The 15,922-nt window shown below is 43.1% G+C and overlaps 1 protein-coding gene across 2 annotated transcripts; it reads right to left on the bottom strand.

The window, feature by feature from the left end:
• Positions 1-1,909: 1,909 nt before the first annotated feature.
• Positions 1,910-15,385, bottom strand: LOC114787690 (transmembrane anterior posterior transformation protein 1 homolog). 2 transcript variants are annotated; one of them, XM_028975493.1, is made up of 14 exons: positions 15,164-15,385; positions 11,995-12,128; positions 11,193-11,311; positions 9,583-9,745; positions 9,239-9,374; positions 8,641-8,738; positions 8,355-8,424; positions 8,015-8,095; positions 7,731-7,840; positions 6,134-6,193; positions 5,932-6,000; positions 5,438-5,514; positions 5,106-5,272; positions 1,910-4,402 (listed from the first exon to the last, which is right to left on the bottom strand). In XM_028975493.1, exons 1-14 carry the CDS (start codon positions 15,351-15,353, stop codon positions 4,170-4,172), a joined length of 1,707 nt encoding a protein of 568 aa, XP_028831326.1. In that variant the 5' UTR covers positions 15,354-15,385; the 3' UTR covers positions 1,910-4,169. The 2 variants fall into 2 exon arrangements, with proteins under 2 accessions (XP_028831326.1, XP_028831327.1); XM_028975494.1 differs by having other exon boundaries at positions 11,995-12,125.
• Positions 15,386-15,922: the final 537 nt, after the last annotated feature.

Raw genomic sequence — 15,922 nt, 5'->3', positions numbered from 1 at the left:
AATAAAAGGATCGCAAGGTGAAATCGCCAACTCGCACCGGCACTGCATCACACGGCTCGCAAACCGGTCTCATTCGCTTCTCTTGTCAGAAGACGGGATGAATTTCAAAGCAGCTCACTGGTGGATTTGAAATAGCAATTATTTGCATGTCACAGATGTTTTGGCCGCTCCTGTCAGCCCGAGGTCAGCGTTCAGAGGTCACAGTTCAGCTCCTTTAGTTACCATGGCGGCGATTAGAAGCAGCAAAAGTGTGATTCTGCATCAACGGTCACTGACTCGCCCTCTTTTACATAACATGAAAATAACCAGTCCCCTAATTTGTGCTTATGATATGCATAGCATTCCAGACACTAGGAGCCCACACAACAAGCTGTCACCCTGTATAGTTTGTTCCAGCGCTTTATCTGGGGTCAGTTCCTCATCAGATTGTGAGCGACTTCCATGTCACAGTTAATGAAGTGATTAATTCTGGTTCACTAGGACCCCCAACTATGAATACAATCTTTTTATTCACTCTGTTGTAGTTACATAAGTCAGAAGGTTACAAGTTAATCTAAATATTCTCTAAAGAGGAAGGTCTTGAGCTGCCGTTTGAAAGTGCTCAGTGACTGAGCTGTTCTGTCCTCAAGGGGAAGTTCCACCACCGAGGGGCCAAGACAGGATCACGGGACAGACAGGCTAGTTGGATTGGATTACTGTGTAAATGTACTCTAAAACAGATTAATAATGACACCAAAACAAAACTTTTGAGGTTCCTGAATTGATGTAGTTCTTTAGTAACCAGAGAAAAATGGGTTCCTCTCACCAAGTCAGGGTGGTGAGAATAGTCACACACTTCAGTTCACAGCGGTCAGCAGCATGTCGCATGTCTTACTCGAATTTGATTTCTGCATAACACTGCATGCCAACCCAAAACTGTCCATTTACACTGAAGAATGTGAATAACTAACAATTCATGTTCATTTTCTCTTAAACTGTTATTCCTGAGACCAGCTGGCGCCACACCCTGCCGGAGCTCCCACAAGACGGCAAGTGAATAATTCTCCAGGCCAATTTCCACTGCATGCTGTCCTCAACTCTTTGTCCCCAACAGTGGAAGTACATTGTGTAATCAAAGTTGAGTTGCACGTCTTGCAGTCGAGACTCCTGTTACCGGTATACACCAACCACACGGTCAAAAAGAAAGGGTTCATCCTATCCCTGGTTTCAAAGAAAGATGACATCCATTCAGGGACAGGCGGAGGCTTCTTCTAGCAGACACACAAACCTGTTTAATTGGTGTAAGACTGACTGCCTCTTTCAGCTCCGCTTCCTCTCCCGTGAGATGATGCTTTGTGTTCTTTTTGGGTCTCGTAGCCCCATTATACAGTACAGGCCAAAAGTTTGGACACACCTTCTCATTCTCTCATGTGTTTTCTTTATTGTCATGACCATTTACGTTGGTAGATTCTCACTGAAGGCATCAAAACTATGAATGAACACATGTGGAGTTATGTACTTAACAACTATATTCTAGTTTCTTCTAAATAGCCGCCCTTTGCTCTGATTACTGCTTTGCACACTCTTGGCATTCTCTCGATGAGCTTCAAGAGGTCGTCACCTGAAATGCTTTTCCAACAGTCTTGAAGGAGTTCCCAGAGGTGTTTAGCACTATTTGGCCCCTTTGCCTTCACTCTGTGGTCCAGCTCACCCCAAACCATCTCGACTGGGTTCAGGTCCGGTGACTGTGGAAGTCAGGTCTCTACTTTTTGTTAACACATGTGTTCATTCATAGTTTTGATGTATTCAGTAAGAATCTACCAACGTAAATGGTCATGAAAATTAAGAAAACACATTGAATGAGAAGGTGCGTCCAAACCTTTTTTACAAAAGCCTTGGAAGGGAAAATAAACAGACCAAAATATATATATATATATACAAAACAAAATATTTATTAGACCCCCCCAACTGCCTTCTCTGACCCAGTTCCTTTTGCAATGATTCTTTTCTTAGAAAGGTATTCATTACAATTTGTTGAATGACAAAAAATCAGCACAGTTAATGATGCTGTGGTAGAACGCATGGTAAAGGTACTGATGTGCATGCAGAAAATGTAAACTGCTGTTTCAGTGATGCACCAAAAACAAAACAATTCATGTCAACATTTAGCCATACACACAAGCTAATGTAAAACACTTTACCTTAACTGTCATTTATAATGCATTTTTTTAACACAATGATACGACCAGTAATGACCAGCTCTGAGCTCTTCTGATTAAAAATGACTAAAACATTTAGCACAAACTGGTCTTTTAAATGTGTACCTTTAACAAGCATTCAGAATGAAATGGCTGCACACGACCTCATAAGGCTGTATTTTAATGGTGCCATGCCCTTTCTTGTTCATTGGCTTTCAGTTCTGATAATGCAGAACAAGTACATTTGCCACAGTGACTTTGGTGACATGGTGGCAAGTTTTTTTCCTGCATAAAAGTTTAGCACTGTTACACTACAGCCCTGAAGTGCTACCACCGTTTGAAAAGGCGCAATAAAACAGACAATGCTGGTATGAAAATCATAGCATCAGGTCATCCTTAAAAAAAAAAAGAATGCTCTCTTAAGGTTTTCTTTAGGACATGCCCCTGTTTCTAAATATCGGATAAAAACAATGTGGTTCCTTTTTAACTACATTTGTAAAGATTCTTGTGCCCTAGGTATAAGAAAAATGCTACCATAGTGGTTTACATTCTGCTGGGGAATGATAACAGTACTTATTACTATTTTTTGTTCCAGACTAAATATACCATTACAAAAATCATACTTGCAATCACTTCAAAAGCATCTTTAAACAAAGCTGTTGAAAAGCTATAGCATTCTCCACTGCCCTAATTTACCAGGAATCAAACATTTCCTGCATTCCAAGTTATTACACTTAAATGCAATAAAATCAAATACCTGGCCTTAGTATTGCCAAATGTAGAAAATTATTTATAGACTCATAATTAAGACAGCAGGGCTCATAAAAAAAGTCTGTGATACTGGCACATGAGTAAAGAGTACATTGATATGGAGCAATTGCAAATGTGACGCATATGCATAATTATTTGTATTTTACATGCTGTATCCAATCTACACCACTCGGCCACAGTATTAAAGACCACTGGTAAAGACCAAGGTAGACTGTGGTATGTGGCGCCAAAGTTTTAGCTGCAGATCCTTCATGTTGAGAGTCTGGGCGTCGGTTCTCCAACATACCCCAGAGATGCTCAACTGAATAAAAACATGGGAATCACATTTTGGCCAGTCAAGAATCACTGTTCAAATGTCTGTCCACTATATACCACCCCTGGTGAGGAGCAATAGCAATCAATGTTTTTCTCTTAATGCTGTGACAGATTAGTGTCCATTGATCTACTGGTGTCACCCATTAAAATACAATTAAATTTGATGGAATATAAAAGTACAGAAATGTTTCCTATTCTTTTTCCTGTTTGAATTAAAAATATTACAAAAAAAAGTTGTCCTGACTTTACTTCATCATCGGGTCCTGTGCTTGTTTTAAGCAGTAATGGGGTTTTCCCCCCCTTAACTCAGAAACAGTGGAGTCTTCATTACAATGCACCTGAGATACAGGCTATGGGACTGAAAAGCTGGCGCCCTCTTTATTTGTGTGAGTGGGATTGTGTGTATATGAACCCTTCATTGTTTTTTGTTTTTTTTGGTTTTTGATTAGACACACCATCATCATCATCTTCCCCCTTCTGTCTTGGGTTGCTGGTCCACTTCAGCCTCAATCACTCTCCAGCTCTGCGGTGCACTTCCAACCGTTTCTATGGCGACCATAGTGTCTGGGAGTAGCAGTGACAAGGCTGTGGTGGGGTTTTGGGAGAACTGAAATGCAGAACTCTAGGCTTTACTCCATCCAGTCTATAATAAATTAGACACACTGCATCTTAATAAATAACCTGCCAGTCGCTGCAGAGGCTGGGATAGTGGGGCTCAGGTTGGCAGTAAGTGGGTATCGAAGTTCAATGCCACAATGCCAACCCTCGTCAAACCTCACAACTTGGTGATTTGCTCCACTCTTCTGCCCCCGGCAGCTAGAGCTTCTCAGCGCTTCTGGCAGCTGCACCGTGTGTGTATATATATCAGTATGTCTGTTTCTTTGTGTGTGTGTATTTACGAGTTTATTAGTCTATGCGGTTGCCACAGATTGTGAAGCGATCGATCTCCAGCAAGTCTTTTTTGGGCGCTCTGTGTGTCAGCTCCATGCCATCCTGGCTGAGGTCCTTCTCCTCTGTCTCATCAGGAGTGGTGAGGAACTGATCTGATTCGCTGTTGGGCAGTACTGAGGTGGAGTGATCGCCATTATGAATGGGCTGAGAAGTGACTGATGTAGCGATGTCTTCTTCCACTGGATCACCTGGAAGGGCATAGGAGCACAGGGAAACATAAATGTGTCTATATGAATAACCTGCAAGGCTAGTGCAGAACTAAATAGACTCAAATGGGAACTATTAAGCCCATCCAGATATTGAAATTGTTACAAAACTAGGAACACAGAAGATGATTTAGTGATTGATCATAATGTGATTTAGAATTAAAAGTGAACCAAGCACAGGGAATTACATGAATGCAGCATATACCCAGAAGCTTCTGAAAAGTGATAAGAGGGTTTGAGGGTGTGAGTAGTGACAAAGCAGAGTTCTTGGGAATGTAAGGCAATACATTGTAACAGAAAGTTAGACATCATAAATCCACATTAAACCAATTACATAGTGCGTGCATGTGCATACATAGTAGCTTTTGTTCTTTATTCAGTTAATAATATACAGGAATCATAATAAAATATTAGTATCAATATGGAGTGTGTCTGTGTGTTTGTGTATTAGATGAAAGACTGCTTCGAAGGCTGCTAATGTATTTGTGTCTGTATATCTAAAAATAACTTATTATTGTTATAATAGACATAGCTATAATTAATAACTAAGTGTATTGGCTGTGTTATAACTTATTCCATTTGATAAAGAGAATGTGTATAATAATACCCAGTGTGCTGCAGTTGTATTTATAGTGTGTGTGTTACCTGGCACGATGTTTTGAGTGTGTGAGGTTGCAGTCGTTACCTGGTGGGCTGCTGTTGTATTTTACTCTGTTGGTTCTGCTGGAGGTTCTGCTGGGGGCAGCTGACGGGGGTTTCTGGAAGAGCTTCTCCTCCATATTAGCCTCCTTCACATAGAGACAGGACTTCCCCAGCAGCACGATGCTGTTCAGCACCTTCAGCGTGATCATACTACAACATACACGGGCAGAAACACGTGCCAAACAGATAAAGAGGGGAGAGAGGAGGAGACATCCCCAGGCTAAACAGCAGTACTATCAGCACAGTTATTACATTAATCCAGTATCATTTTTTTATATGAGTTATATCTCACTCATACACACACACATCGCTTACCCCAGGTAGAACAGCAGCACACAGACGAGAGACAGCGACCCCTGGATTTTGACTGAGCTTGTCACCACCCTAATGAGCTAAAGCAAATAAAGACATTTTGAGTCAAATGTAAAACCAATTCCCATTCCCATTCATTTGCCTTTACATTTAATTATTCAACATAAAGGGTCTCTTTACCATTCAAAGATTAGGACTAATCCTAGACTACAGAAGAACTTTAGGGTGGTAGTAGCCCAGCGGGTAACACACTTGCCTATGAACCAGAAGACCCAGGTTCGAATCCCACTTACTGCCATTGTGTCCCTGAGCAAGACATTTAACCCTGAGTTGCTCCAGGGGGGACTGTCCCTGTAAATACTGATTGTAAGTCGCTCTGGATAAGGACGTCTGATAAATGCCATAAATGTAACTTTATTAAGTTCTCCGCTTTTACTTTAGGACTAGGTTTAATCAAAGGATGGCACTTTCTTATTGCTTAGTTATCACCGACTCACCAGCAATGCAAGAGGAAGCGGGATGAAACCCATTCTCCTGGAGACAGTGTCGCTGTAGTCCGTGTAGGCCTAGTGCAGCACAGAACACACAATCCCAATGATGGTCCACTAGGCCTCATATTTACTAACGCTATAAACCAGTACACACTAAAACGTAAAAAGCACAGCTGAACTGAGACGGTCACCTCAGAAATGGCCTTACGTTTTTTTGGCGACTGCTGACGAGGTCAAAGGCCAGGCTGGCCCTGTATTCGCTGTATACCTGTAAGACAGCAGCACAGACTGATATTAAACTGAAATGGAAGACAGAATGTACATGCACAACACACACACAAAGACAGTGACAGCTGTGACTTGTTACAGCTCTGGGATTTTCTGGCCTGCTTTCCAAAGATCAAGACATTTCCTGTTGAGAATTAAGAACCTTAAATTAGCTGTGTGTGCTGGTGTGTGTGTGTGTTTGTGTCAGAGATGAGTCAGAGAAATACCCCGTCTTTCCACTCAGGAGCACATAATGTAAAATTACTGAAAACGTTAACCTTCCATGTTGTACCGGCAAGAACATGAAATACTGTATATTAAAATGCATGATTTATTGTTAATGGTGCACAGAAATTTCTTAATAATTCAGTGTAATATTTATATATGTCCACAAATTTGTTAGTTTGACTAACTAAGGGACCGATTGACAACTAGGGTCTCTGAAGGTTAATCTCCCCAGGTTATGCAATGAGTTTATAATTCGCAACATAGACCACTGTTTGTGTAACGATAAAGAAAATGACGGATATAAATATGTGCTCTATGAAGCTGCTTCTCACCCAAGATCACTAATAAAAAGACGCTATTCATTGCAGAAGGTTCTCAGGTTCAAACCCCACTTACTACCGTTGTGTTGCTAATCAAGACACTTAACCCTGTCTCTATGGGGACTGTCCCTGTCACTACCGATTGTAAGACACTCTGGATAAAGGCTTCTGATAAATGCCATAAATGAAATCACAATTCACATGGTTTCTAATAACTAGCCATGAAGAATAAATGTTGTTATTTTTATATCTTGGCTTTTAAAAATGTTGATTTGGTAAAAACCATTATGAGCTAAGATTTATCATATTCTTGATTCCTAACTAATTTGAAGAAGAAACCAGGGAAAGAATGTGTGTATGCGTGTCTGTGTGGGTGGTCCTCACTGCGGTGACACAAATCCTCCTGCCTGTAAGACACTGTAACACCACTGAGATCCCACTGGGCTAATCCCTGCCAGGTAGCACAACCTAATCCTCTCTACTTCTCCCCAACTCCATCTCAATCTCACTACTCCCCTAGAGGCTCCCGGTCATCTCCTCTTCTCTAGGAAGGGCATCTGACTTCACTGATTGAGTAGCTGTGGATTTTTGCAATATGGGATAAAATTGAGGTGGTGTGGCAAAGCACCGGAGCGTTATCATAACCACAGTCTGATTTACTCTTTGCTTAACTCTAAGCGCTTTTAAACTCGTAAACATGGGTTGCATAGGGAGAAAGGGAGATAAGCCAAGAGTCTGAAAGCCAAAAGGAATCAGGCACAACCTTATGTATAAGTCAGTAGAACAGAAAACCTGGTGTCATATTAACTGAGTGCACAGGGGTTCTGCCAGTGCAGGTTCCTGGTTTTGTCCTGCTCTAGAAAGCAGTATTGAGCACACATGTCTGGGTGTGAATCCACTTCTGCATTAGAAGTGATGGTGCTGGTGATAGTACATAACAGACACTGTGTTAATTGTCACAGCAGTGCACTGAAGAGCTGGGATACTCACATCAGCTGTAATGTCATTAAACTTTGTGATGAATGCGTGTTTGACCACGTCCACAGCCACCTCCGAGGCAATGACCATACATACATCAGGGAAGAGCACCCAGAAGTGATCTGCAGTCAACGTATCCACAATATCATGTTAGGTACATGCAAAATCAACAAGGAATGCAAACCGAGAACCCATTCAATTGTAGTCTGACTTTAGAACAAAAAGACCAAAAAAGTCAGATATGAGAGACAAATGAGAGATGTCTCATGTATGAAAAAACAATGGAAGCTAATCACCTGGGTTCCAGGAGAACTGCTCCATATTTCTGAGACAGACAATAAGCAGCAGTACATAGTTGGTGAATCTTTCTTTGATATCTGCAAATTATAAATACGATCACACAAAAATGAAAAGGGCATCTCTGCCATTCATTCCAAAGACACAATAATCTGGGTTTCGCAGACATTAATAGTTATGAATCAAATGATGACATGTGAATTAATAAATAAGACCAGACTTTTCAATTGTGCTGGAGGCTAATTTCCATTTCAAAGGGACACAGTTTAAAGATGAGACATTTTTTCAGTGCAAGCCATCTCTTTCTGACACGTCTGTGTGTATTAGCATCTGACTCACCGCTGTTCGACATCTGGAACAGGTTGTTCTTCTCAAACTTCTTAAATACACTGCCTTTGATCTCCACAAACTGCAGACAGCAATCACACAAATAAAACCCTGAACAATGTTCTGACATCTCATGTGAGGATTAACCAAAAAAAAAAGTGATTTAACTTGAACAAAGTGTCTGTATTCTCTATAAAGGCCCTTCAAGTGAATACACCATGTAGTGTCAGGAAATAAACATGTATGTCACAAGTCTAGCCCCAAACTCAGTAGTATAAGACCCTGATCGTGTACCCACATTGTTGGACATCATGATGGTGAGCAGGGACTTGTTGTGGGAGTTGAAGGCGACGTTGAGGGTGGTGGCCTGAACCATGATAAGGATGGCATGCAGGACTGGAGACAAAGGCTCAGGAAAATATCTGCATTGTCTGTTCACAGTTCTCAAACTGAAGTACAATGGGAGCTTCATGTTCATTCAAATGTAATGTGAAAAATATGTCCAGAGTAGGAATACTGTGTGGGTCAGTGGTGTCCTAGTGTCAGGACACGGACCTGTTATCGGACAGGTCCGCGCACCCGAACTGCCAAGATGCCACTGACATGACAGGTGCCCGTGGAGCAGTGTGTGGGGACGGTACTTTGCTCAGTGGTGCCTGGCATGGCTGCTCACTGCGGGTGATGTGTTAAATGCAGAGGACACATTTCACTGTGTGCACCGTGTGCTGTGCTGCAGTGTTTCACAATGACTTCGCTGTCTTTATTGACAATAAGATTAGTGAAATAGAATTGAATGTAGGTTTTTGTCTTTCTTGCTGCATGTTTGAGTGCAGTATACTCAATGCTGGACAGCTCATATCCCCCTCTGCTTGTGTCTAGGAAGAGAAAAAGGATACACACATAGAGAACAGCCATGAGAAAGTGAGGGATCACACCAATGTGTGCCCTCTTTCTTTCTTTTGGCTCCGTGGCTGTCCAGTAGAGAGCATCCAGGATGTCTTGACCAAAAGAGGAGAAGAGTCGATCTGCAACCTGAGAGCAAATTATTTATCTTGAGGTATTTCAACATTTCAGTACCCCCACCATAGGACTAAACGAATCCGACCTCTCTAATCCAAATCCAATCATGGATTTTGATCTACCAGGTAGTTATTTTAACATTTACTGAGAACCACGATTCTCAGAAACCCTTAAACAATCAGTAAATTGAGTGCTGTGTGATGTGTTTCGGCAAACGTACCTCTAGCATGTTGTAAATGATGTAGAGCTTGATGACAGACTGGCCCCGGATCATATGGTACATCATGGAGTAATCCACATAGTGCATCATGGAGTAACACAGCACCAGAATAAAACCCTTGAGGACATCACAGACCTGGGCAGGCTGCAGGATCCGTGTGCCACTGCAGGGCCACATGCACAGTCAAATATACATAGATTAGTTTTGTTTTTTAAATGCTGTCAGTCAACCTCCCTCACGCATTCAGTAACACATGAGTTTAAGCATGTACAGAGTGCACAGAGTTAGAAGAACTCACAGCAGTTAGTGCTCTAAGAGCCTGTACAAGCATCATGCTGCAAATTCCTCAGTCAGGAGATGATAAATCGGTCCGATAATATTTTACTATTAAAAAGCCACCATGTTTTGTCTATTTTATCCACTTGTCTATTTATTTTGTTAACAATGACTGAATATTTGTTCATATTTATTTTACAGTTTATCCTAAATGCAAGCATGCCATCTGCTGGCTGAATTGAGATACTACATGCACAGAAACCAGTGCTGAACGGTGTTCAGAAGAGTATACATAAGATCATGATGTAATGTAATACAAGGATAATTCAGTTAGGTTATTTTAAATTAGTGTATTAACAAGTGAGAAATAGTTAGAGAAACGTGATTCCTGTACACCATAAGATTTAGAAAAACAATTTATTATTTAGCAATATTACCCATTCTTAATTCCTGTCATTGTTAAAACATTGTAAAAACCATTCTGACGCTGTGTGTTGGAGTTGGAGTAAACTGCATACAGAAATGTAAAGAGAACATAATGTATGGCAACAGCAGTCTTATATTGTTCTATCTGAGTCTTGGCTCCTGACTCAGAGTCATGAATCAGGGAAAACTGATTGAAAAGGTGCATGGAGTTGTGGTAGCCAGCGGTCATAGCCACAGACCACAGTCACATTTACATTTACAGCACTTATACAGAGCGTGGGACAGTCCCACCTGGAGACACTCAGGGTTAAGTGTCTTGCTCAGGGACACAATGGTAGTAAGTGGGGTTTGAACCTGTGATTTTGTGGTCTTCTGGTTCATAGTGAGTGTTTTGCACACTAGGCTACTACCACCCCAGTGTTTGAATGCATTGGAGGCAACACATCATCCCTGAAAGCATGCAGGGTGGAAAATGATATATGTCTAGATGCACTATAAATGCATCTGTATATAAACACAGTGTATTAACATACAGTAATAGTAAGCGTGCATTTGTGTCAGAAAGCTTCAGCAAATTCTTGAAGAATAAATGTGGGTGTACGGTCTGAGAGCCTGGAGTCATAAAACAAAGCCCTGCTGTTTAAAGCGACAATAAAAAGCAGCCGCTGGGGCAGAACAGCCTCTGCACGTGTGTACAGTACCTGCTCATTCAGCAGTAGGGGCATATTAGCCCTGCGGACAGGGAGACACACAGTGAAACACAACCCAGCTGCTGGGCCCACAGGAAGAGTGTAGGGTTGACAGCGAAGTGGTAAGAAAGATTACATTTGTGCTGCCGTATGAGGAGTGATTTACACATTTATAGGCCTGATCCCTCCACATGCGTGAACGTGTGTGGAGATGCTCACCTGAGCCTGCAGCAGGGCAGTGTTAGCAGACGGATGAGGGCCAGCAGCACTCTGAGAGGCAGCAGAGTGAAGACGTACAGAAAGGCGTCCAGGCAGAGGAAGAACCCAAATATCATCAGCTGCAGGGAGACAGGGGACGAGGGTGAGAGGATGGGGGTGGATTCGGTGGCTTCCTCAGGCAACATCCCGTGCTTGGCATTATTGATTAAAACGCTGCGAAGGTGACAGCAGTGTTGTCGAGCAAATACTGCCACCAGCAGGTGTTGCACAACAGGTGTGACTTTACATGAAGGGTTTTTTGGTCATTTTGGTAAAAATAATGCAGTAGGTTTGGAAAATATGCGGTAAATTGCTAATTTTGCAGGCTTTATTGCGATGGCAAAAAAAAATGGAGACATGGAAATTTCAGGCTGAAAAACACGGTTAAAAGAGAAAAAGATTCCTAGTGAAGAGCAGCTGTCCTTGGACCTTGAGGGACCTTTGCTGACCTCAACCTGTCCAATGATCTTGCAATTTGTCTTTCTTTTATTTCTCTCCAGGGATTCATGTTAAAGAGTTCCTCTTATCTTCAGAGGTCCATGACCATTTAACAAATAGCAGTTGTTCTCCCACGGTTGTAAAACTAGGCCAACCTGCTCCCTCTAGTGGCTGTAGAAAATTCTACTATCTGAGGTCTCAGCTCTGCTGAAACATTAAAGGAAATTGTATTTATTTGGACATCACATGACAACAGACAGGGGCGTTGGACGTGAGAACGCTGGACAGCCCGCGTTCTTTCCTATGAAAACCATTACAGACTTGCCTTCTCCAGCTCTTTAGGTATACGCAGGCAGGTGTAGACTCTCTCTCTGCGCTCCGTGTATTTGGCCTCGTTGTGTTCCAGAAAGTACCCCCTGGTCAGCTCAGCTCTGATGAAGCGCACCAGAGAAAGATCTGCTTTCAGGACACACAGCCACAAACAAAAACACAAACACAGCGTCAACACAGAGAACGCCATACAGATCACAAAGGCTTTTCCTCTGTGCCTAATGCCAACGGTGCGTGCATTGTGTGTCTCTGTCTCTCTCATTTACACACACACACTCTCGTCTGACCCAGCAGCACTCTTCATAAAAGAACAGCCTGTATCGGAACAGTCAATTGTCTACCAGCTGCGTCTCTCCAGGTTTTTCCACACAGAGACAGAAGCTTCTTCCTCTGGGACTCCTCACGGCGAGGGACTTGTTGATTTCAGGGGGGCACAAACCATGTGTTCTCCATACCCCATACGGCATCCCATATGAGAGTGAGAATCCAGACACTCACACTCTTGTCTGCCTTGTGGCCTGATTTACTTCAGTAATATAGAGGGAACAGCAAGCCCGCACACAGTGTATGATCAGTCTTCTCCACATAATATAGACATGTGGACGCAGCCGTATAGATACCACAAAATAACAAACGTGGAGGATGAGCAGCATGCCATGCTACTGTAGGCCGAACATAACCTGACCGCTTCCAACACTGTAAAAAAACGGAAAGCAAACATAACACAACCAGAAGCAAATCCCTGTGATGATATATGAATCACAAACTAATCACGACAGTGTTCGTAGCAGAAAAAAAAAAAAAATCTCCTTCCATCCTGTGCCTTTAAGTAGCGAGCATGCTCTGGCACATATTCTGCCCGAATTTAAAGCTTCAAAAATGAAGAGGGGACCCAGGGACCTGAAAATCCAATTTAAAAGCAGCAGGCAACCTAAGCAGTTTGATCTGCACTGGAATTATATGATCACCCATGGCATTATTCCTGCTGCGTTTCCTTCTACTTTTAATCTAAGAAATCGTGAAGAACAATCTGATCGTAATATGGCTAAATAGGACTTGTGATGCTATGTAACATAGCCGATAGTCTCTCTTAAAGAGCGCTTGTTGGTTGAAAGGTGCCCTATCATGAAAATTTCACTTTGTGATATATACAAGTCCCTATTAAAATAGGAGTTCTCCTAGCCTGTCTATGGTCCTGCGGTGGCTAGAAATTGTCATAAGGGGACAGGTTACCTCCCGTTTCTCATGCTTTTTCCACCCAGAGCTCCCCTAAAAAATTATCTCCACCGACCGGCTTGGCTTCCTAACGTGTGAAGCATTGCAGCTGCTTGGTGATTGGATGTAAATATGCACACAAATGTATTTTTTCTATAAATACTTCTATATGCCTCTCTCCTCCTCATTTGCATTTAAAGCTACACACACCGAAACGGCGCGTCCTGGGGATACCTCATAGTGCGGCCCGCTAAAAGTGGCCGAGTTTCAGAAAGAGACTTCAAATACAGTGTTAGGGGGCCATTAAGACCGATATTAAAAGCAAAATACAGGTATAGATGTCAGATAAGGACTTCAAAGCACTGAGGTACACTGGAAAGTGCTGGACAAGAGCGTCTGCTAATTACTGTAACTGTAAATCATTGCACAACTAGTTTGCACAGCTACAGTTTCTTAAACTATGGAGACATCCAAAACTAAACAGTGTGGTGAGAGCCAATTGCACACTTCACGCAACAGCAAAATCTTAATACCTTTACATGGGAAACCTGAAGCAACTATCGGCCCAGTTTAGTGTTCCTTATCTGACCCACGGTAGAGGTCACATCTGATGCAACACTGTTATATAAGATTTATTACAAGCAACAAAGTTTCTGTCCCTCGCTCTGGTGCTGGGTGGATGGTCGAGAGTAGAACTGTGCAGCTAGAGATCATTCATGATGTCAGTGTCATACGTCTGGGTTGAGTCAGCAGTTAAGTCAGATTATTGTGCTGAGAGTGATTAATACGCATTGCTTTTTGCTCTCAGGTTGACGCCGTAAAGCACCGATGCAGATAAACATGATAAAATATGAACTGCAGAGAATTAAGACTGCAGGCTACAGCTCAATCCCTCTGTCTGCAGCCACAGACACACCTGCCAAGAGGCTGCGCTGCGATTGTATTTGGGCAAATATTTGCTGGGCTCCCCCAGGCCATCCTTTGGCCAGTCACGCATCACAAACAGTCACCGCGGATGATAAGGAGTCTGGCGGTGCATGAGCCAAGGCTACAGTTCTTTGCTCACTCAAGTTTAAACGAAAAAGTCAGGAGGTTGAGACCACTCTGCAAACAAATGCTAGGGAACGGTTTCATGCCGATAATTACACAGGTCCTCTTTAATACATTTGGTGGACCTGCAGTACCGAACTTTGCCATGGTCTGAACAACCCACTCCCACCGATCCTGCAGGGTTTAGGTGCAATTTTAACATGCTCCTTATTGCGCCCTTGCACGCACGTTGCAACAGGGTTCATCCCTAAAGAAGGTCAGCAGGTGCAGGGCACGCCTTTCTTCCGATTCATCCATCCTTAGCAAAAAAAAAAAACAGGTCAAGTGTAGGTCGAAACAGGCGCAGCAAAGCAGCAGTACACAGTGTTTACGGTCGTCCTGCTTACGTCAGAGAGGAACCTCACATGACCCGTCGGACCCGGCGCTAGACTTGCCGGCGGAATTTCCTGGCCGTGCTTCCTAGGCGACCTGACGCCAGTGAGGGCAAAGCAGAGACCCTGGAGGATGCAACAGCCACGGAAGCCTCGCAGATGAAATAAAAACGCAGACGTCCGCTGCGTCTGCGCAGGCATGCTGGGTGTAAGATGCTACATCAAACTGTGCACGGAGCCCCTCACATTTATCCTGTATTCACCGTAGATCAGTGCGGTAAAAAAAAACGATCCGGCGACTTACAGGCTGGCTGGCTGACTAAATCCGACACTATTAGCCTTTTGGTCCGAATTCACGGCGGCACGCATATTGACAGCTAATGATATATAAAATAAGCACGACTAGAAGTGTCACGTACTTCTGTGCAGCCACTTTGCACAGGAAGCTGACCATCTGACGGAATGTGGTGGAATCGGGCTAACATCGACAGCTATTTTGACAGGTCCGTAGGCAGGCTCTGCGCTCACCCGAGAGATTCCGCTTCTTGTCTTTCTTACTGGCGTTCCTCTCGTAAAACCCCAGGGTCTCCGTCACCTCGGAGGCGCCGCTGCTCATCTCAGCACGCGTCGTATTATTTGAAGCCCCTTTCTCTCTATCCTTGTCCTCGTTTTCCGTCTCTTTTTCGTCCCCTGGACCAGCCGCTACCGAGTCCGCCATCTTCACTCGATCGCAGCGAAAGTAGCCGAACAGACAGCAACACGCCTACGTCATCAGGTCGTAACTAACACGGGGCCGAGAACTACACCCCCCATGATGCACTGCGCTTCGCTCGTCACCAGACGCAGGAGACCTTTATTGCGATGTCATTTGATTCGGGCCAACAGAGGCATATTGAAAGTATATAACTACCGAGCAAAATTAAAGATAGAACACGCCCACTCATTCACAATAGTCCGATATACTGTAAACTAGGCATAATGAGCTTATATCCTGCTAATACCAGGTATAGTGCAATTTATTGGACACGGCACCAGTCATAATGCTTGCTGAGTTGTGTCACGAGTCACAACAGTTTAACTATTTTTCACTATTGCTCTGAACAAACATAACTTTGTTAACATGTTCTACTTTGTCGACCTTGTGCCACCGGTTAACCCAGTGCTCGACCGAGCCAGTATGGTAAATGCATGGTAAAAATTCTCTGGCTGTCAACATAGTGATGTGGCAAAAATTTTCACCGTTTTTCACCGAAATGGGAGCGAAAAAGACTGCGTCGTGTTTTCGCT

Source organism: Denticeps clupeoides, chromosome 4 (assembly GCF_900700375.1).
Source record: "Denticeps clupeoides chromosome 4, fDenClu1.1, whole genome shotgun sequence".
NCBI classification, from domain to species: Eukaryota; Metazoa; Chordata; class Actinopteri; order Clupeiformes; family Denticipitidae; genus Denticeps; species Denticeps clupeoides.
Note: the sequence above shows the minus strand (reverse complement) of the source record. Positions and strands in the feature narration are given on the sequence as shown.

Excerpts from the sequence above, each read along its gene's own strand:
- LOC114787690 (XM_028975493.1), bottom strand. The coding sequence starts at position 15,353 with ATGGCGGACTCGGTAGCGGCTGGTCCAGGGGACGAAAAAGAGACGGAA. Across the intron at positions 9,375-9,582 it reads TCATTTACAACATGCTAGAG|GTTGCAGATCGACTCTTCTC; the intron begins GTACGTTTGCCG and ends ATTTGCTCTCAG. Across the intron at positions 7,841-8,014 it reads GCAGTTCTCCTGGAACCCAG|ATCACTTCTGGGTGCTCTTC; the intron begins GTGATTAGCTTC and ends CGTTGACTGCAG.